The sequence below is a fragment of the Artemia sp. Qi Xiang Cuo genome, chromosome 17 (assembly GCF_049724085.1).
Source record: "Artemia sp. Qi Xiang Cuo chromosome 17, ASM4972408v1, whole genome shotgun sequence".
Lineage (NCBI taxonomy): Eukaryota > Metazoa > Arthropoda > Branchiopoda > Anostraca > Artemiidae > Artemia > Artemia sp. Qi Xiang Cuo.
Window position 1 is genome coordinate 61538985 of NC_142810.1, and position 19159 is coordinate 61558143.

Sequence of the window (19159 nt, forward strand, 5' to 3'; positions counted from 1 at the left end):
TAATTTTTCAAAACTACTGACTAAGTTGAAGCAGTTTTATAAGAGTTTTGTCCGTAAAGTTTTTATTTTAAAGCATCTTATTTCATTTTATCTTATTTTATTCTTACTTTATCTTCTCGCTAAAATTTTTATGTAAGGGTGAAGATTGTTTTTATGTGATTTTGGGAATTAATTCACCACTTAGGCTCCTTCATAAAGCTATCAACACCATCTAGCGTATGGCAACACTTGGTATTTTTCAAGTTTACTAATCGTTTTCCTGTCAGGAACTGAGATTAGACGCTTATTACTAGTCTAATTTTATTAATTACACTAATTAAGTTAATTATCTTCATTATTACATTGAGAAAAATGCCAAGTGTCACCAAACGCTTGATGGCTTGATAGTTCGTTTTGTCGACTTTAGTAATATATTCTCTGAGGCCAACGTGACTCTTATACATGATAATGGTAGAAGGTAATAAGCTTACCTAAGCTATGAATGTCAGGTCTTGATTTTTCTTCAAATGATAATTTTGCAAGATAATTTTTTATATTCTGGCAAGAGCCTTGAATTTGAACCTGAAGATGACAGGCACAGGTCCTGTCGATCGAAGAAAATCGTTTGAAGAAAAATCATGACCTGACATCCATAGCTTAGGTAAGCTTATTACCTTCTACCATTATAAAAATTAAATCAAATTAAAGTAGAAAATTTCAGAGTTTTTCTTCTAAATTGTGGGAAGGATCTAACTTCGTTGGGGCAACAAAGTGGGGTCTATCAGATCCCATGTACTTGCGGAAGCTCATATGTGGAACGTACTAACCAGAATTTCGAAATGAGATTATTACGGCATAAAGATTCTATTTCTTCAGCTTTAAAGCAAGATTCTAAGTCTGAAGATTTTACTTCAGTCCTTTCAGAACATATTTTCAATTTTCCGTACCATTTTATTTTGTTCGATAGTGTCTCTTTGATTTCCAGGGATCGGGGTTTAAAGGAAAATTTTCGTGAAACTCTTGAAATAAAGAAAATCTTAATCAAGAACATTGCTTTGAATCGTGACACAGGTAAATTTGGGCTAAATTCAATCTACGATAATTTATTAAAATGTGACAGAGAAAAGTTCAATTCTCCCAATGTAGTTGATCTCTGTCCAAGTGTTATATCACTGAACGCTAATGAACCGAATCCAAGAAGGTCAAAGAGGCTAGCTTCCGCCTTTCCTTTGAAAAGAATTAGAGAATTAAAAAATATGTAATTTTATTTTATTTCGTATTTAAACTATTGTTTTAGTTTATTGTTATTATTGATGACGGTCACTGGAAATGTGACCGAAATATCTGGTATTTTTGTGAATTTATATCAATGTTATCATCATCACTGTCTATTAAAAGGATTTTATCCCTATTTGAACTTTTATTTATAATCAAATTCAAGCTAAAAGGGAGTATCTATTCTTGCATTGAAAATTCAGGTACGTTAATCACGAACAATTTTAAGAAGTTATTTTCAGGTGAAAATAAATTCAGGTGAGAAATTCGAAAAAACGCGTAGATTTCGTAAATAAAATTGGAATTCAATCAAACAATGGAATTCAATATATATATATATATATATATATATATATATATATATATATATATATATATATATATATATATATATATATATATATATATATATATATATATATATATATATATATATATATATATATATATATATATATATATATATATATATATATATATATATATATATATATATATATATATATATATATATATATATATATATATATATATATATATATATATATATATATATATATCATATAATAAATAAATAACAATATAAAAAGAATTACCTTTCTATTCAGAAGAAGGGAGAGCAAAATATATTTCTTCAGTGCATCGGCCATTATTTGTGATAAATGTTTAGCAGGGGTGGTAATGACCACTTCAAAGCAAAATAATGCATCGAGAAACCTCTTTAAAGCGCAAAATACCAATCCTGAATAGTGAAAGTAGAGAAGATAATACTTGGGATCGAACTTGTCTCTCTGAAAAAGAAAAAGAAACGTGAGTAGACTAGAACATTATACTTCTGAGCCTCCTATGTACCAAACAGGTTTTTCTAGTAGTCCTATTCTACAGGGCATTACACCTTTTGCCAAAAGATTTACGCAATTTCTAGTTCAAGGTATATACATGTCTTTTTTTAGTGATAAACCAAAACCAGCATGTCTTGTTTCGCTGTTTTGCCATTATTTTTTGGATATATTCAGGTTTCAAATTAGGTTCTTCAACAGTTTTGAATAGTTCATTCAGCTTAACACTACTGTCATTTTTTGTGAACATTTACATAGAAAATGGATAATTCTAAGCAATTTCTGGTGAGTAAAATTTTCTCATTATTATAATAAAAAGAAATTGGCTCGTCATTAAGTTAAGGAAGAAATTCTTTCCTTACACTGTGTAGTTACCTCTTTAAAAAGCTTCCTTCATCATTGAATATTAAATGATTCCATGTATTTCAATTTTAGTAAACATTCAAAAAAGAGAGGCATGCTCACTCTGATTTTGATTCATTGTATATGAAAAATTAAAATAGAATTTGCATATTAGTTTCGGCAGATATGAAAGGTTGCCTCCCTCCTCAATATCTTGCTCTTTCCATTAAAGTTCGAATTTCGTTCAAATCCCAAAGGTTGGTCTTCCTTTTTTTCCGTGATTTTAAGTATTTCGTAATTTAGGTATATAACTTTTATAAGCTTTGCAAATAATTGTCGAATTTTTTTTGTGTTTCGTTGCTATGGAATTGATGATCCTAAGCCCCCCTGTTAATATTTTGAATTCATAAGAATTGAGCTAGCTAAGTATAGGGTGAGATATAGTCTAGAGGGCAAACCCTTTATAAATTTGATAAATTTTTTGCTAAGGCTATGTCCAGGAGTCTTTTCTTCCTTTTTCTGTAATTGTAAGTATTTCGTCACTTAGGTATATAATTTTTAAAATATTTTAACATAAAAAAAATATATAATTATCAACTTTTTGTGTTTTGATAATATGGAATTGAAGGCTCAATGCCCTCCGTTAATATTCTGAATAAGTAATAATTTAGCTATCTAATTAAATTTTGTCATTTTTTTTTTTTTTATTTCAAATTTTGGGGGTTTAGTACAAGGATATTCGTATGTACGCGAAGCTTTTATAAAAATATATTACTGGAAAGAGGGCAATGAATCAATTCTAACACAGTTTTTCTTTACGTGGTATCCGTTAAAAACAAAATTTTTGTGTTAAATAAGTAATTCTTGTATCTTTTAAAAGAGCTTTACGGAGTTTGAGAGAGACTGTTCCTCGATTCCGTGTGGTTAGAGGGGGGTTCTTTGTGCAGACTAACTTTCTTTCTGTAAAAAAAAAAAAAAAAAAAGAGAGAAATTATTTTTATACTAATTTTGTCTCTTCTTTTTAAGACAAATTATGAAGAATTTTCTGCCCCTCCAGCTGTAAAGATAGCTATGGGTACTGCAAATTGCAAATAATATACCCCTTCTCCATCAAAGAACGCGCGAGATGACGAAGCTACCTGGTCAGTGTCAGTCCCAAGGCAGTCCGGTCAGAAACTAAAAACCCAGTGGGCCATAAGGATGGAAAACTCTGCTATACAAGCTAGTGACATTGATATTGCATCAATGCAAGTTGCACGGGCAGAAGTAATCAGATTTTCTAGTTCATCGGACAAGCCAGGAGTCTCTATGCAACCTAGCAAGAAATTCGAGTCAGCCTCATCTGATCAAGATGGTGGGAACACTCCTCTTCACGCCATGCCAGGGACTTCTGATGTACAACCAGAACTTGTAAGTGTATGTATTTTTTTTTCCTTTTTTTTCAAAAATAAGACAAAATTTTCTCAGGCGCACAGCTTTTGATGAGTAAAACTTAAAATTTGTTTCTATAATAATACTCCTATTTCATTTTCTTCCATTAACCAAATTAGCGTTATATAAAGGAATGCTTATAACGCTTAAATACCTTAAAACGCATTTATAAAAAAAAAAAAAAAAAAAAAAAAACTTTTCCTTGTAACTTCTAACCAAGATGCATTATAATGCAATAATTCCAATATTCCTTTTAAACAAAAACTAACTATTTGAAAAACAAACAATTCACTGTTTCACAGATGACAAATCATTTTTAAGCTGCCGTATATTTTGTACTAAGCCGTCACGCATAGCCGATGTTTATCAAATTACTCCCATCGTTACTTAATCCGCTTTGAGTTTTAAGCAGGGTTCCATTTAGCAGGATGTGTTTTTGCGATAAGAAGGTCTTTTTTTTAATAATCTCCAATTATGTCTTTTAAAATGAGAAGACGATACACTATTTTGGACGAAATCAATTCAAGCCCTTATTTACGTCTAAAGGTGAATTCGAGAAAGAATTTGCGGCTGCTCTCTTTGAACAGTGTTGTGAAGTCTGATATCTCAACTCGAAAGGGTATCGATCCTCCTACCACAAAGGAAGCTCCCGGGTCCCAAGGGGTCCTCCCCGGCAGGGGTTGGGGGGGGGGTAACTTTTTAGTTAAAAAAAAAATTGTTTGATAAAAAAAGAAAAAAAGTGTGTTATAATTGTAATAAAACTCGTCAAAACCAAAACTTAATCCATTCATTTTCTAGTTTCAGAGGGAAGCTGTGAAAACTACTGCCTTCCCTGGTCCGGGACTTCAAAGTATCATGGGTAATTGTCCCCTCTCGCCGGAATGTTAGTGAAGGTACGTTATTTGATATCCCCCTGGATTTTCAATTTACAGCTGAAGAAATGGACAGTATTATGCAAATTGTTGGGTCTACTTCGTCAGGGGACATTTTTAGCGACATCTTTACTATTATTGCATTGTAACCCGTACAAACAGGGACAGGATATGAATATAGTGCTATGTGTTCGGACATTTCTAACTTTTATTCGTTAGAATCTGCTCTAGGTCATTTGCAAACATACAGGGTAGATTTTAGCCCTCCCGAGGAAAACGCTGGCATTATTTTAAATTACCCCGTGAAAGTTCTCCATAGCTATATCGAAAAAACTCGAGCAAAAATTGAGATTCAGATTCAGAATTGGGGAGGTCAGGGAGGAATTAAAGCATCGGTGAATCAAAAAGTTTTCTAACAAAAGGGAACATCCGGGGATATTTTTTATTTTCATTTTTCAACGGGCAACCAGACTTTTTATCCAGGTCTAAACGAATTTGAAGACATCTTTTTCAACTTGGTGAATAAACTAATTTGAACTTTGGATACATTTAATGAGAGGGGAAGTGGGTCCACAATTTTATACATTGAACGCATGGATCTGAATCTCAGTAGATTAAAAAAAAACTTTATTTTAAGGGGAGCGGGTAATCGAAAAATAAAATGCCACCCAGATTTGTTGGCTACCAAAGGAGTTCAGAGTTTCTATTTTGACACGGGGCTGCAATGCTTTAAATACGCATTTTTAGTGGCATCCCATAAGAAATTAAATAATGAGTCGACAATGAAAAATCTCGACGGACTTGTTCGCAGCGGTGGAAAAAATTTCCCTAAGTTAATTTTTTTTTTTTTAGAGGGTAATTTTCGGGTTTCATTGAAAGAAATAAGAATATTCGCGAACGAAATTTAAATTGTGGGGGGGGGGGTGGTTGTTCTCCAGTATGACACTGAATTTGTAGATGGGGGAAAAAAACCGAATAAAAAAGGAGTTTTGTATTCAGTGAGATTGTATTGAGTGACACCGTCAGTAGATAATGTTAAAAATTGGGTATGGATTGTTTACGAGCCTCCCAAAGATGTAAATTCTTATGGTCATTTTTTCCCCGTTACGGTAATAAGTCGACTCTTATCTCAAGGTTTGAAAAAAGGGGAACGTTTCTATTACCCCATGTGCCTTTCCTCATTCAGATCTGAGCGGACATTCTCAGACCACATGGACTATTGCAAAATTCATGGAAATCAAAGAATTGACATGCCGGCAGAAGGCAAAGACACTTTACAATTTAAAAATTTTCAAAATTCGCTTCTACAATCTGATAAAGTGTCTTTTGATTGTGAAACAAGACTGGTTGAGGTATCGGACCCATCAAGGTCAAATATAGTCAAGGAACACAAACTAGTTACGTGTTCCTACGCGCATACCCGTCGCAACGCCAACACTAAAATATAATTGGAAGAGTTTTTTTACTAAGAACGAGGAAAGCAGTATGGATAAGCTATTGGTTTCCTTAATAAAAACGGCCAACAAGGCAATTTCACGATTACGTCATATCAACTTTCCCATAACATTGTTTTATAAAGAGCAGCGAGCACTGGGAAAGGGAACGATGATCTGGGTGTGTAGGGGGGCTAGCGCTCCAAAAAACGTGTCTCAGGACCATGACAACCTTTTTAATCCTAAGTGAATGAGACCCAATAAGTTTCATTAGTTGGCTCACAAATCATGTAATTTAAAAATTAAACAGCAGCTTTTTTTCGGGTTTTTATACATAATGCTAACTATGATCTGAAGTATGTGCTACCAGCATTGGCACATCTTCAAAGAAATGGAACAATAGATGATGATGCATGGGTGATAGACAGCTTTACGTACAAAATCATACCTAAATCATCGGAAAAGTTGCTTGTTTTGGAATTTATGCGGAAATTTGTTGAAGCCGGCGTTGAGTACACGAATAAAATTCGCTTTTTAGATTCCTACAGTTTTTTCCCCAAATCATTGAGCGAATTAATTCAGGTGCAGAAAAACGATGACAGCAGCAATGCTTTCCCCCTTCTCAAGCAACAATTTCCAAATGATTTATATGATTTGTTAACGGTCAAGGGCACATATCCTTATGATTATTATTGTTCCATGTCGAGATTCGCCAAGGACACTATTCCTTCGATTGAATCATTTTACGACAGTCTTCACGGTCGTAGTTGCACCCCCGAGGAATACAGTTTTGCTAAAAAGTTTGGGCAGAGGGAGGGTGTAAAAATGGCTTTGACTACTGCAAGCTGTATTTGTCGAATGACGTGTTAACTTTGCTAGACATTATTTTTAAAAATATGGATAAAATCTATGAGGAATTTAATTTTGATGTGGGTTATTATTTTTCTTCACCTAATCTAGTGATGGACCTTGTCCTAAAAATTTGTGGGGAAAAAATCGGGCTAATCACTGACATTGATCCGCATCTGTTCATCGAGAGGTCAGTGAGGGGGTGTTTTTTTTTTCACAGGGATCGTATTTTAGAAACTGATCCAACAGGAGAGAAGACGGGGACAAAATCGGATGCAGTTTTCCTCGATATGAATTCTCTCTACCCCTCAGCCATGTCCCATTATACACTACCCCGCGGCGACTATAAATGGCTCAATGACCCTCAAGCTCCCCATTTCCCCAACATTAACAGTGTTGAGGAGAATGGGCCGGTTGGATGGTTTTTTGAAATTGACGGGACGAAACCAGCCGAGTTTCACGATTCAGTAAAGGATTTTGTTTTCCCATGCCTCAATAGACCTGTGACTAAGGACTTTTTGAGCCCTCGCAATAGGTGTTTAGTCTAGATGGACGGATTGCATTGGACACCTTCAAAACAAAAACTTATTGCTGACCTTCTGCCGAAAAAAACATAGTTGTACATCATGTGGCTTTAAAATGGATGTGTAACAATGGTTTCAACGTCACAAAGGTTCACCGAGCACTCGAGTTTAGTCAAAAACCCTATTTGAAAACATTTGTTGACACTTCTGTCAGCAAACGTTCTGAAGCACAGACGAAGGCCGAAAAAGAAATTTAGAAACTCATTTTGAATTCAGCTTTCGGCAAAATGTGTGAGTGTTCGTAATAGGAATCGTTGTGGCGTTGTGACCGATCCTGAACAATGTGCTCGAATTATTGTCGATCCAAATTACACTTCCTTTACAATCATTAGCCCGGACATGGTACTTTTGAATAGGAAGAAAAGACGCATTGTCCTAAATAAAAATATTGCTGCAGGCAGTGCGATCTTGGAGATCTCTAAAAAGCTCATGTTGGAATTCTACTTCAATGTGGCTAGGGTACAGTGGCCTGAAAAGGGGCAAGTAGAGGTCTACTTCGGTGACACGGATTCTCTACTGTTAAAAGTAAAAAACACCAAATCTAATTGATTATTTGGCGCACGGTGAAATTATCAGTCCACGGATGGACTACCACAATTGGAGTGGTGGTCTTTACCCTGAGCTAGAAAACCTTGGTGCACCAAAACAGATTTTTTTTTTTAAATCATAAACAGTAAGCGACTTGATTTCCCGTGGTATGTTTGTAGGTCCGAAGGTGTAATTTATAGACACACGACGAGGAAATCAAGAAACGTTGCAAAGGGGTACCCACGCGCTATGTGGATAAGAATTTCGACACGGACATTTATAGAAATTATATTGCTGAAAATACAATTCCACGAGCCAAATTGTTGACAATTCGTTCCCACAACTACGGGAACTTTACTGTAAATGTAGAAAAATAGCCGTCATTACTATTTCTGACATGATCTACGTTTGTCAAGATGGTGTGAATACCCTCCCCCTTGGTCACTATTTAACTTCAGACCAGGCCGAATTTATTTCCCATAGGGAAAGTCTCGGTTTAAATAAAGTCCTGTAAATTATTTCCTAAAAAACCTTTGGGGGGGGGGGGCCTCGCGGCGGGGGGGGGGGCCGGCCGCCGCCAGCGCGGGGGGCGCACCGCCACTATCAAAGTTATCTTTTTGACTTAGAGCAGATTTTTTTTTTTTGTAAATGTTTCATTAAAAAAAAAAAGTGATATTTTTTTTCCAGTGCTCTCTAATTTAATGCTTTATTTTTTTTTCTATAAATAAACAAAAAAAAAGTATTCAAGTGTGCCCATGTAAATGTTGTATTTTTTTTTATTATAAATAAATTTACAAAAGTGTATTTTTTCATGTTTAATGTGCTTTTTTTCAATGTATTGTTACTTTTTTCTATGTATATAATAAAAGAAAATATGATTCTTTATTCGTCTTGAAGAACAGAGTAGTAGTAGTAGTAGTAGGGAAATTATTTAGTCATTAGACAATTAGGGTCTACAGTTAGTTGTCCAGGTGATCTGTTGAAGGGAACATCAATTTAAAACACCATTCAGATCGTTTCTGTGTGGGCCCTCAATGTCGGACAAAACCACACTCTTAACAAAAATAATTAAAAATTGTGATAAAATGTTTGTGGAAAAGCCAAAAAAAATCTACTATTGCTACAGTATTTGGCTGGAGTCATACAATAAAATAAAAGCAATTGCTGCTGCCATGGGATCGGTGCAGATACAGTTCATACAGGGACTTGATGTTTTCAACATTATTGAACCAAACTCTTGGCTGATCATTGACGATCTGGCTGAATCTATTGAACAATGGTCCCAGCAAATGCTGCAATTGTTCACTGTTCGCTCTCATCATGAACAGATTTCCGTTACTCTGGTTCTACACAATCTCTTTCATCCGAGCAAATGTATGCGAACACTTGCTTTGAATTGCACCTACTATATCATCTACAGAGTTGTTCGTGATTCTAGCTCGCTAATAACCCTCAATAAACAAATCTATCCAGGTACCCCTAAATTTCTGCTTTCAGCATACAATCAGGCAACTAATAAACCTCAAGGTTATATCATTTTGGATCCTAATCAAAATACACTCGAGGATCTGCGTCTAGTCACACATATTTTCGACAATGACATTACAGTATATCTCCCTGTGAACACAAAAAGAACTTATTAGTTGCTATCATAACTCTCAAGAAACTAATTGAACATAGATATTTGTTTTCAGTTCTAAGCAATTCAAAATTTCATCGTGGGAGAGCAATACTCAAACATGGTATTGAAAATGAATTCATTAATCTAATATCTGAAGTTTCTTTGAAATTGACTGAGGATAATGTTCAATTGCCAGAAGTAGTTAAGCAACAGGCAAAGCAACATCGTTCCATTGTACGTACATTGGCCTCTAAAAAGAAAGGAAAGAATTTTAAAAGGAAACGACTTCTTCGGGCAGGCGGAAGCTTTTTCACACTTTTACAGCCAATAATTGCGGGACTTGTAAAAAGTTTTCTCTAGTGAGAATGGCAAAACCCTATAAATTGACTCCAATAGAACTAGCTCTCTCACCCGTCGAACACTTTGAGAACAATCTGAGTAAATTCCTTGACAATGAAACTATTGAGGATGAAAAAAAAATTATTTTACTTCAAGATAAATTTCGCCAAGAGTGTAAACACAGGTTCTACCGGTTAAAACCCACTGCTGCTGCTGCTGATCCAAAAAAAGAATCATCACCTCAAGAATCTACTGCTGCTGCTGGAACCCAATTAAAGAAGGGATAATTGGATTAATTTGTATTGAAAATTAGAAATCTAATGCCCCACTAATATCGTTAACAAAGTACACGACTCCTATCCTGTCTCTTGGAAAGTGGTCATATTCAAGTTAAAAGTGATGGGGAAGGGATTATATAATTCAAGGCAAGAGCTATAATCTACTTGATTTGATGTATGACATGGTTACAAATCGTAAAGGACTATTATCATTTGACGCTCATCTATACAACTTTCTAAATACGTTAAACTTCCCCAAAAGTCTTATTAGAAATTGAAAAATTCTAAAAGAAACAAATGAAAATGCATCATCATCATCAACATTAAAATATGAAGTTGAAGAAGAAGAAGAAGATTTTAAATCAATTTTGGAAAATACTAGCACACCACTGGTAGCTAGACAAAAGCGAAGACGTATCCAGTCAACGTCACCTCCACCAGCAGCAGTATACAAAAGGGTAGCGGACATTACACAACGTGTTTACGTTCAAAATGGTTGAAGTTCTGAAATGTGTTTATGAAAATATTGGCGAGGCGGGGAGTTTATGTTCCCCGACCACTCTTTCCAAAGTCACTGGTGTTCACACTAAAAGTGTACAAGACTATCTACAAAATGAATCAAGTTACACTCTGCATAGAAATCATAGACTTCGTGCCAATCAATATCGAAAAACTAAAGCCTTTTACCCATTGCATATAATGCAAGCAGATCTCTTGACTCTAGATGAGCTTCAACGACGTCAAAATCCACCGTACAAGTACCTTCTACTTGCAATCAATGTTTTTAGTCGCTATGCATATGCAAGTCTGTTGCAATCAAAGAGAGTTGTTTAAGTTGCCCTGGCCATTGAAAGTATTCTCGAAAAGGGTTCATATTAAAAATTTCAAACGGATCGCGGTAGTGAATTTGTTAATCCCCATGTTGCAAAAGTACTAGAGAAATATAGTACATTGCTCTATCATACTCATAGTCCTATAAAGGCTGCATTGGCCGAACGATTGATAAGAACTATTCGACTTTTAATTTCAAGATAATGTACATTGAAAAATACACCGGCTTTTATTCATGATCTAGATAAAATCATGTTGATTTATAAACAACGACCTCATCGATCATCGTCCAACTCTACGCCAATGAAACTTCATCATTCGGATCATGATAAAATTGACACCTTTCTTAAAAAATATTCCAATGAATCAAATCTCCATAAGAAAAATAAATTCAATGTTGGTGATACTGTTCGAATTAATAGAACAACTAATGTTTTTGAAAAGGGGAATTACTTGTGGTCCACCGAACTTTTTAAAGTGACAAAAATCCTAGACACTAAGCCCATAACTTATCGCCTGCGTGCTACCAAAGATGAATAGATTCTCGGTGGTTTTTAAGACTATGAATTGCAAAATGTTAAAAATGCTAGTGAAATCTACCAAATTGAAAAGATATTAAAGACACGTACTCGCGACCGTAAGAAACAGTTACTTGTTCGGTGGCTTGGATACAACTCTGATTTTGATTCTTGGATCGGTGTTGAAGATATTGACAATGCCCAATGATTTCTATGTAACTTTCATGTCCAAAGTTTCCGATCCTCTCTACAATGACTTGAACACGACAAGTGATTTTTGGACAAAACTCTCCCCCGCCGTCAAATTTGACGGTGCATATGAAGTGGCTCTTGTCGATTGCATTCTCAAAAATACCTATAATACCCTGAGATAAGATCGTGTGTATGATATAAAAGTTATACCATTCGATTGGACACTCTTTGTCGACTATGAATGGGTTGAAGCACTTAAATCTAGTGAATATCCACATGCCAAATTGAAATATATTGAATATGATAATATGGGGGATTTGTGTCGTACAATCAATAGAAAAATCTCATATCGTAGGAATGGAAAATTCCATTTTAATTATTCATTGGAACATGATAGGATTTACATCACCTCACCTGTTGACACTGAAATAATTATTCTCAATGATAATCTGAGAGATGTTCTTTGATTTAAACAGAATATGATCAATGGGAAAAGTGCCGGCACCGTTGACGGGATGAATCAATTTATTTTTGATGATTATCTACCTGGTTTTGCCTCGGATTCATGAATATTTCTCTATGCATCCTTTGTGGAAACGTTGAGAGTCGGTAATTCAAATGTTCCCCTCCTACGTGTTCTTGAACTAAAAACAACTCATGAACCTGCTCATCACTATAATATAAAGCATCTTCAGTATGAGCCTGTAAACACTTAATATTTCTAACACTTCCAGTTTACACTAAGAAGTGAATTGGGTGATCCTCTTGCAGTAGCCAAAGGCGTAGCAGTGATTACATGTCATTTTCGACCCATTGTCAACGACAGCACAATCACCTAAAATGAACAATAGGAGAATTACATTTGTCTGTCCCGATATCGATTGTTATGTTGGTGCTTTGAGTCCACGTCAATTAGGCAATGGATTAGACTACTACAAGGGTCGTACTACAATGTCTGGCTATGGTCTTGGTAGCTGGTTTGCTAGGCTATTTCGTTCTGCACTACCCCTTTCCAGAAAATATCTTGTACCTGCTGCATCAAATTTTGCTACCTCGACACTACAGAACTGGGGGTCGAGCAAGAATTTCAAGGAGAGTCATAAGGAAAATATTAGATCTTCAGCAAGAGCCGATGGTGAGCTAATAATTCTCGACAAAATGGGGAGGGATTGAAAAGGATGCGTTCGTGTCATTGACTCATCAGTCTCCACCCACGCAGGAAGCAAAGGACCTCAACAAACACTTTGAGGAATAAAACAGCGAAGGCCAATAAGGAGAAGAGGAAAAAGATTGTTTGATCAAAGAAGGATTTCTTCTCTTAAGATGACTTAACTCCCCCGATATGAAGGAATCATATCCATCAATAAGTTCCTCATTGAATCTATTCAATGCTGAAAATGTTCATGTCAGTGTCAAGTATGGCCACTATGAACAATTTCACCCCCAACAGCCCCTCTCGGAAAATATACACTTTCAAATATTTTCCAATGAAGACGATTTCATTGATTTATCATCAACATTTATTGATTTAAATGTTGCAGTTAAGAAAACGCCGGGTAGTACCAACCTACCCGTCAGCAAGTGTCTCACTAGCTAAAGCTCTATTTTGAAACCCCTATTCAAGCCCATAAATATATTTATTAATATAACAGAGATGATTACAATCCATGAACAATCCACATGAACTAGCTATATATACTTTAGTAATATGACGACAAAGGCTTAAAAGAAGTTGAGAGGACAATCATTAGGCTATAAGTATCGATCAGGTGTTGATACTGACGGCGAGTTGACCACTGTAGTGACTCAAGAGTATCATCTAGTCGGAAAATTAAATCATGAGATATTCAATATTTCCCACTGGCTACCCCCCAAAGTCAAGATTGAAATAAAGTAACAGATGGCCTCATCGAATTTCATTTTGAGAAAAACACTTCCTGCAGCATCCAATGCAAATGTCATTATCACATCGGCGATTCTCCACGTCCGAAAACAACAAGTTATGAGCTCTGTTGCATTGGCAGTGGAAAAGCTGAGAGCCAATGGTAAGAACATTAAACTTCTTGTCCCCCATACAATCACCAATCAACGTCACATTGCCACCGGCTCTCGTAGCTATTGCAATTCATCATTTATCAATGGAGAGATCGCATCAAAATTGGCTTTGGCCTTTGTAAAGAGTGTCAGCGCCATTGGATCCTGGACTGAATACCCCCATGGTTTTATTTTTTTTGGTCCATCTAGCATCTTTTGCAAAGTGTATGGTCTTCCACTATGCACTCTATCATTTGACAAAAAATCCTATAGAACTCTGTACGAGTTGACCATGCAATCCCTAGGTCATGACTCTCAACTATTTGAAAATTGAGTAACCGATTTAATGTTTTCTAAAAAACGTGGGGTCATTATTTTGGACTTTTCTGGTATACAGGATATGAGTAAAGTACGAATTAGAACTGTACGTTTGGAATGTACATTTGCCAATGCTCTAACTGAGAGTATCACGCTAATATCATTGAGTCAATTTGAAACCTATTGGGAAATCACACCCGACGGCAGTGTTCTACTAGACCGTGCACCATGAACACAAACCAAATAATCAATGTATTTAGTATGGATCCAAACATGCCCCAGCACAAGTCCTATTGCATACCTTCGGACTTCATTGAAAACATTCCAAGTGTTAACAATACCCTACTCATTGTCAACAGCAGTCCTTTGACTTTGTAGACCGGTCACTGGCTATGCATCTTTCAAACAGCTGAGAGTATTGAATTTTTTGATCCTCGCGGCCTATCTTATAAATTCTTTGTTCCATACATTAGCAACTTTATTCAGAGCAGGGGGAAAATCATTATTCAAAATCTACGAAGTGTACAGGATTTAACGACTAAGACATATGGCTTTCATGCACTACTCTTTTTCATGTTCAGATGTCGTGGATACACCTACAAGCAATTTCTCAACATCTACGTTGACTTACCTAGATTGAATGAATTTCTAGTGGAGAATATACTTACAAGTGTATTTAATATTGATTTTAGTGCCCTAAGAATAAAATGTTCTAAAGATGTATGTGAAATTGTTTATTAATAAAAAAAATTTATATACATGATAAAACGACTTTTCTACTCTTTAGATTTCATCCACTACTAGGTATTTGTCGACAACAACTAGTGCAGGTAGATTATCTGAATCCTGATCCTGACTGTACTGCGACTGTGACTGTACTCCTGAGTGTACTGATCCTGATGTACTGCAATGTCAGGGTCACATTTTCTACAGTAGAGCGTGACTTCACTCTTGTCGTATCTCTTTGTATAGTCAATGATACTATTCTCATTCATTCTATAGAATTCACATGTTTCAATTTGCGTATTTGAAGCAATTTCATAAACTGTGTCCTCAAGTGTCGAATTACATTCCGTCACGGCCAAATAAAAATCAGTGGGTTTATAATCATAACACCCATTGTCTTCACAACAATGACGTAGAAACCATATTCTCTTGTTGTTCCAACAGTTGAATCGTTGACCCGGTTCCTCCTCCCAGAACAATCTAAAACCACGACGATACCAATCTCGTAGCAATAAACTAAAATCACGGTTAGGATTCTTTCCAATCATACCGGGATATGTACTCTCCCACTGCTTACATTTATCATAATGACAATTGGAGCATAGGTGGCCTCGAGGATGAGAGTCACACACCTCTTCAAGACAGGAATTATAACCTTTAATTTGTACAGCGTATCCTCTATGCAATTTACACGGGTTGCATAATCTACACTTTTCATCCTACTCATCAATCATTGTGCAATTCTCACATGATGACCAGCTGCCGAGTGAGTACATACATAGTGGACGTGTATGGAAAATTTTGTCATGTGTTGACGCTCTCACTAACACAATGAAACTGAGCTAGCAACATAAAAAATTACCTGAGATAGAGAGAGAGAGGAGTAACAAATCCTTATGCAACATCTTTCTCAGGAAAAAAAAGTCCCAAATTTCAAAACTAGTGTTTAAAAGCAGATCCACAATATCAATGTATTATGTTATGATCAATATGAAAATAAACTGTGTAAATGAATTTGGACCACAATGTATAAGCTTCATTCAATAGTCTAATGAGGGAGAATCAGTTTTCATTATATTAACAAGCAGTCTCTGAGAAAATATTTTACTTTGAATAGACAGCTCTAGAAAATTACCATCTAGAACCAAACATTTTGCAATAAGAACTAAATTCTTCATGATTCGATCTTTCTTAAATCTATCCATTTTCTAGAGTCCTAACTCTCTCACAACCAACTTCAGACTAACCAGAATTTCTTTTTTCAACTCTAAAAAATATACGCTAGTCTACTATAGAAAGAAAAAATACCATTGATTTAGAAACAGTTTTATTGAACATAATTACAATAATAATATTCACTGATGCATTTTGTTCTCATCAATATATTTCAATAGGACATCTAATGCTGACCGAAGTTTATTTATATGGAGAATATTCACTTTTCAAGCAAAACATAGTTGCTCCTCCTGCTTAAATTTGCTTAATGATATCACGTATCTAGCATACATACTGTCCCATTCAAGACATAGTCTACAACCAGCGGTTATTTCCACAGCTAGATTGGGTACTCGTATATCATTGCTGCTGCTGCTGCTGTCAGTTCCATCATTAATCTACAATAGTGTAAATGCACCACTCATTTTTTCTCCACTAATATCCTCTCAAATAAACTAGTCTCTCTCTGAATTCAAGTCTCTTACTAATATGAATTGTAAAGAAAACTATTCCTTTTATTCAAATCCTAATCACCAATCAAGTTATACTCGTTCCTCTTGGCAAAGGTGTAATGACCTGTAGAATAGGACTACCAGAAAAACCTGTTTGGTACATAGGAGGCTCAGAAGTATAATGTTCTAGTCTACTAACGTGAAAAATAAACTAATTTGAAATATTTGACTTAATGTATGCAAGTTATTCAAACAATTTGATCAAACCACAGTTTATATAATTATCCAGTATGATCATTCCCTATCTCACCCATTATAAAAACCCGAACCGGGGTGCGAGTGCTCCAGAGAACGTAGAAACATAAGCGACATCAGATCTTTTCACGGGTAGACAAGTCAGACGCGAAACAATCGGAAACAAGTGGGAACTCGCTATTACGAATAATGCACTTTGTAACCATTTCTCATTGATAGACGCAAACACACTGATCCATAACTGCACGAAGAAGTGGGAGGAGTTTTTTGTTCGCACCGAGAACGAAGACCAGAAATGATCTGCGATCAGCTTACTGGATAATTATATAAACTGTGGATCAAACCGTGTGATAAAATTGCCATTTTTTTCTTCTTATTTCTATTTTATCACTTCTTTTGATTTTTACTCTACGGGGATTTTCTATTCTCCCTGAGCTGACCTTACAACGCCTAGATTTAATATTGAACACCCCAGTGCGCCCCAGTCAAACTTCCCATTCATCACCGACGCCGGTAAAGACCGAGAAAGCAAAATTGGATGACCTCCATTGGCACCGTGAACTGGTTCTTCAAGGACCTTGACATCCTTTTACAACATTCATTTTTTCCTGACTATATAAAGTGTTTAATCATTCAGTTTGTCTTCGTTAAAAATCTTAAAAATAACTTCGAGAGCTTCAGCGTCGGCTGACCGTCACAAAGACAAAGGACCCATTCGTAAATTATCCCTGGGACAAGCAATCATCGACAATGGTCAAAAATTTGTGGTAAGAGTGTGAAACTTGACTGAAAAGACAATAAAATTTTACCTTCCTTTTGTCGGAGAGCTTGTCAATCAAAGAGGGCGACATCATACGGGACTCCCAAAGCGGCTAAATCGCTCAGATGATAATTCTTTTGAGCCGGTTTTAAGAATTTTTCCAAGCAGTTATGCTACAGCATTTTTAGAGACTGCCCTATCCTGAACTTTAAAAACAAAATCCTGCCCCAATAAATCGAAAAAATCAGACTTTCGGATGATACAAGTTTGATTGGAACAGAATATCTCCATCTCCAGCACAAAACCGAAGAAGTTGAATGATTTGTTCTGGGAAAGTAATTTTCGGCATTTAGTTTTTATGATTTATTTGGTTATACAAGCTCTGCAAGTTGTGGCAAGGCCTCTTAATTAATTCTAGATAATTCGGCCACACAAACTGAAAACGTTCAAAATGAGCGAGACATGATGATCCGTTACGGTACCATATCACCTTAAACATGCGCTTTTACAAATTAAAAATTAAACTCCGCAGCATCCCATGAATTATCTTTATTCCAAATTTTCAAAAAATCATACACTGCTCTGGCTTTTTTGCTTTGATCGATTTGACCTGTCCCACCAGAAAGGAATTACAGCGAATGATTTATATGCACGTTACTCATGTTTCTTAAAATCTATTTTTGTTTAACAAGTTCAGCTTTGAGCTTCATAGGGAACAGTTACTGCTGCAACCACCATTAAAATCGCGCACATTTGCCAAAAAAGCACCTTATTTCCCTCCGATCTAAACTTGCAGTCCAAATACAAGTGTTTTTTCTTGTCTGGCATCCTATTTTTTCAATGCTAAAGACAAGGAACCCCATAATTGTTGCGTTTCAGCGCGAATGCTAGCATTACGTTTTTATAATAAAAGATAGTAGGCGAAGATGACCCTGCAATAAACCTATGGTAGAACAACTTCAAAAATTATGCAGATTTTGGCGTATGCCATGCGTTGCGTAAGTGTGCCAAGCCTGTCGCGGTAGGAAGTTATTGTGTCAAAGCGTGATTCAGAGCGCAAAACACATTCCAGAGCAAGTGGCTCTCTAAGAAGTCTGGCAGGTGTGTAACCCCTATCAATATCACTCCCATTTTGTATTTCGAAAATATCGAATGTGATTTTTTTTTACTATTCAAATCAACTGAAGATGTTTTCCAGACAAATTCGAGATATCTCTTTTCTGTTTGTTAACCAGATATGTCTACAGTCCTGAATGAAAGAAATAAACTTCCCAGATTTTAATTTATTTTTTCTTCACAATGAAATTCAAGCTAAACTTCAGCCAAATGAGAATTCCTCCTCTTGGTAGTAAAATCTTGACTTTTATTTAATTTTAACAACAATTCTACACGAGTCAAATTCTAAATAAGACCCAGGCGAGAACACTGCAAGAATAAATCATGCCGATTGTCCCAGCGGGATTTTGAATCTAGTCAATCTTTTTAATG

At 35.7% G+C, this 19159-nt stretch overlaps 1 protein-coding gene across 1 annotated transcript in view; it reads right to left on the minus strand.

Moving 5' to 3' along the window:
- CSN3 (COP9 signalosome subunit 3) overlaps nucleotides 1-19159 on the minus strand; it is a 308395-nt gene that overhangs the window by 240343 nt on the left and 48893 nt on the right. Inside the window, exon 4 of the mRNA XM_089102840.1 lies at nucleotides 1851-2045. Coding sequence (XP_088958966.1) covers nucleotides 1851-2045 — 195 coding nt within the window. The remainder of the gene's footprint in view (nucleotides 1-1850; nucleotides 2046-19159) is intronic.